Here is a 4,199-nt window from a genome sequence, read left to right on the forward strand (position 1 = left end):
CCCCCCCCCCCCCCGCCCCCACTAACACACACACACACACACACACACACACAACCGGGCTTCATGCGATTGCAGAGTCAGCATTCAGGGCTTTGTGTGGCACAATGGGCGCGCTTGTTTTCCTTAACACCACGGGCCCATGTGACGAAAGCTTGCTCCGAGAGAATGAGAGAGAGAGAGAGAGAGAGAGAAAGAGAGAGAGAATGAGAGAGAGAGAGAGAGAGAGAGAGAGAGAAATCCAGATGATTGTTTGTGTCACACTGGAGACTTTGAGACTTTGTGAACAGACAAAGACAAACACACATGCTGATATAAACACAATGAGAGCACATAGTACCAATGCAACCAGACATGTACACACATACTTACACATATTGCTATGACTTGAGCTCACATAATAACTGTGTCATTCATTTAAAAGACATCCACATGTATGATGGTAAATGGTGCTGCGGGACCACAGGTCTCGCCTATGTGGTAGGACAGTAAGGAAGACAAGAGAGTTGTAATGAATTGACAAGGTGGACCAGCTGTAGTGTGGCAAAGAGATACACTTTCATAGATAATTTGTTGTTTCTATTTTGTGTTAATGTAAGAAACTGCAAGTAACACTAGGAAGATGCTAAGAGCACACACAAGCCGTGATAGGTTTTGTTATTTTGGGAATAAGGTGAGGAATCAGAGTAAGAAGGTAATTGGAGGATAAATAAATTAAAAGGTCACACAGAAAATTCACCAAGCACTCCAACGAGACAGCCAGATAACACATGAAACAGCACATCCTGTTAAATAAAACAGGTCAACCACAAACTAAAAGCAATGAACTAATAATACATAAATGAAAAGCATTGCTCTTCCTTGGCAACGTTAACACACCCCAAAAATTCAATCAATCCAGTTTGGTTTTTTTGGGGTCATAAAGGTAAGAAAGCACACGGTTTAGCTAACAACACCACTTCATAACCGCACACAAAGCTCTAAATTCTATTCAAATAAAAAACAGGTTAAAACCCACGTACATGCATCTATAATCACCATTTTGAGAGCTTGTTTGTGTTTGTTTGATTCTACAGGTAATTCCTTTCTCTGATCTGTGATTACGTTCGCAGAACAATTCCACAAACCAGAACAGTTAGCTTAACCGAGAGCGAGCCTGTCGGACCAGAGAAAGATAGATAACATTGAGTCAGGCTGGAAGTTTCCAACATTGTCCACTCAGCACACACACATACTGTACACACATTTTAACAAACAGACAAACCTAGGAAAGGCAGTTTGGTGGACATTTAAAGTATTTTCCATTTCTAATTATCTGCCATCAATTATGTTTGAGGAGAAAAAAAGAAAAAAGTATTAAAAAAAATTCAGACTGATGGTATCAATTATCACATATTAAACTGAGAAAAGATCAAATTAAAACGTGTTATTTAGCCTCTACATAAGCAATGTGTACATCCAAACATTCCTCTTAAATACAAGTAGACTCGTCGGTACTTACCCATAAGGCCTTTGGATGAACGCAGGATGAATTTGGGGAACACCAAAGGTAAAACCTTCAAAACAGAAAACATGATGTAAAAAAGGGAATCTGTAAGAGCTGATATCATTCAAGTAAATGTTTATGTAATAGAAGGGATCATTCAGGACCAATGTGCCCCTTAAACTTATCAATTGTTTGGGGATGTATGTGTGTTGAATCATTTATCATACTGACCAAGTAAAAAGTCCAAAATAAACAGTGAATCTGGACACTGATAGGCTAAATAACATGAGTATATCAATAACCTCCTTACGTGTGCTTACATCAGCCACAGCTACCTAAAAAACAAACAAACCCTGAGGGGAAACTCAGGATGGATTGACTTGAATTTCTTGTTTGCTAGTTTGCTAAAAAAAACACCTCCAAATTAAGTGATTCCAGGCAAACACTTTCTATGTTGATAAAACATGCTCTGTGATTTATTCATCTTGAAAATCTGCTCTTTAAACAAACCATATCTGCACGTCTGACTGCATATTCTGACAGAAAGCCAATGACTTTATGTGACTTGTTTAAGGAACTTAAAATGTGTTTTTGTGATCTATGGATCCTCATTTGGCTGTTTATACCTGGCTGCATCACCCGTGGCTTGGCCCCCAGGTAGGCCAGGTTGACGTTGGCCTTCCTGCCGTCAATGATTGGGTTGGGGTCCTTACAGGCCCGGTCTGCAGCCGAGCGGTCCGCCATCGTCACCTGACAGAGGAGTCAAAAACACAGAGCATGAGAAAGGCATTGTGTAGGTGGTTTCCTTTTCACGCTGGTTGGCTGCCCATGTAGTCACGTATAAAGACCTAATCCTTGTAAAGTGATGGGAGAGCGTGTTTGTAAGAAAGAGGGAAAACATAATTTGGTATACAAGTGTATGTACATGTTAGTCCTCTTTCTGTGTGCACCTCTGCGCATGTGGCCATGATTAACAGCAACAAGTATTTGGCAGCACACACACATCCATCACCCTCATGTGGATGTGTTGAAACTATCAGCAGTAAATTGGAGCCAGCCTGAGATGACTGAACATGGCTCCCTTATCACTCTCATTACAGACTTTATTGCTTTGCTTGGAACTTCACTATTTTACACTCTTTTAACAACTGGTATACCTCACTGACCTGGCTGAAAGCTTTTTCCAGGGGAAAATAAGGATAAATAATACATCATTATTGTGATGATACAACAAACAGATGATTTATGTAAACATTGAGTTAATACATCTCAGTTTTACAGAGAGACATTAGTGTCTAAATACATAAATATTTGTGCATTCCAATGGGGACTATGCAACTTTTAAAACACCCTCATCCCAACACACAGCATGTGCCAGTTGTTTCAGACGTAATATTAATTAAACTCTGAAAAGGCCAAATACAGGTTTGGTGTCCCTCTTCAGCCCGATAACGTGTATATTATATGTTTATGTATCTTAGGCATCTGTTATAGGCCTATATCAATAAACTAACAAGAGATAGGCTTTTTTGAAACACAGTCAGAGTAGCATTGAGCTGATTGTCGCATTACATCTCTAAGTCTGAAATGCGTTTTGTCTGTCAGGTTTTATGAGAAGTGGGAGTAAAATCTTTGAGTTGTAAACAACTTTGAGTTGATGAAACCACTGTACCAGAGTCAGAAATCATCATCTTGAGGTTTTTCTCAGCCCACCAGAGCTGTCAGTGTGAGGGCGGCACGCTTTGAAACGTGTCCGGGCGCATACCGAAGCGCAACAAGTCGGTGGGTGCAATATTGCAAAAGAAGCCAATGGCAAATTAAATAGTTTATGAAAACATAAACACCCAATGACTGCAGATAAGTTCATGTTAGTCATGATGCTGTGACAGACTGCAACATCCGCGCACTCATCTTTAACAGAGACGCGTCGTTGCAGGGCTTTTCATGCATGCGTAAAAGTGTGCGTAAAACTGATATCATTTTCAATAAGTGATACTTACGAATCCATAACCCCTAGACTTGCCGGTCTGTCTGTCAGTGATGACTACCGCTTCTTCAATCTCACCAAACACCTCAAAATATTTCCTGAGACTTGAATCCGTGGTGTGGTAGGGAAGACCCCCGACAAAAATCTTCGTATAGGTCGTGTCCTTTTGCGTGGTGTGCATCGTTAGTGCAAAATACAATAAATAGCAAACAATAAAAAAGAAATAGTGCAATGTCTCCTTATCAGTAATTCTTTGGATGAAGAGAAGAAACGAGAGATAAGCTGGCTCTGTAACTTTTTCAGAAGGGAAAACACAACGAAAACTCAAAAAGTAAGCCTGGAGGTAGATTTATTTTCCGACACTTAAGAGGAGAGTTCTATGGAGCGGACTGTCCCACAGAGACCATCAGGTGTTTCCAGCTCTTCTTGGTAACTCTGCTGTCTAACTAAATAGGTTTGGGACCCATTCCTAAAAGCGGTGCTCCTAACTCCACCCAGCTTTCAGTCCATCTCTGCCCGCCCACCAGCGCGCACAAACAGCTGGGAAACTAGCACAAAGTGAAACACTGGAGCTCCTTCACACACACAAAAAGATCATCCAGTACAATCACGTTAATTTAACCATCAAGGGCCTACAAAACCTGTTTCCACAGATGATATGTCGGGGACAAAGAGAGGAGCAGCGGGCATTTCATGAAATGCAATTTTTGGAAGGGGAAACGTTTGTGT

The 4,199-nt window shown here is 40.8% G+C and overlaps 1 protein-coding gene across 1 annotated transcript in view; it reads right to left on the reverse strand.

Annotated features, from left to right (window-relative positions):
- Window positions 1-3,942, reverse strand: part of rbm24a (RNA binding motif protein 24a) — a 9,449-nt gene extending 5,507 nt beyond the window's left edge. Inside the window, exons 1-3 of the mRNA XM_034891625.1 lie at window positions 3,484-3,942; window positions 2,110-2,233; window positions 1,499-1,553 (exon numbers count right to left, since the gene is read on the reverse strand). Of these exons, the coding sequence (XP_034747516.1) occupies window positions 1,499-1,553; window positions 2,110-2,233; window positions 3,484-3,651 (347 nt within the window). The 5' untranslated portion in view covers window positions 3,652-3,942. The remainder of the gene's footprint in view (window positions 1-1,498; window positions 1,554-2,109; window positions 2,234-3,483) is intronic.
- Between the last annotated feature and the right edge of the window lie 257 nt (window positions 3,943-4,199).

This window comes from Etheostoma cragini, chromosome 14, assembly GCF_013103735.1.
Source record: "Etheostoma cragini isolate CJK2018 chromosome 14, CSU_Ecrag_1.0, whole genome shotgun sequence".
In the NCBI taxonomy this organism is placed as follows: domain Eukaryota; kingdom Metazoa; phylum Chordata; class Actinopteri; order Perciformes; family Percidae; genus Etheostoma; species Etheostoma cragini.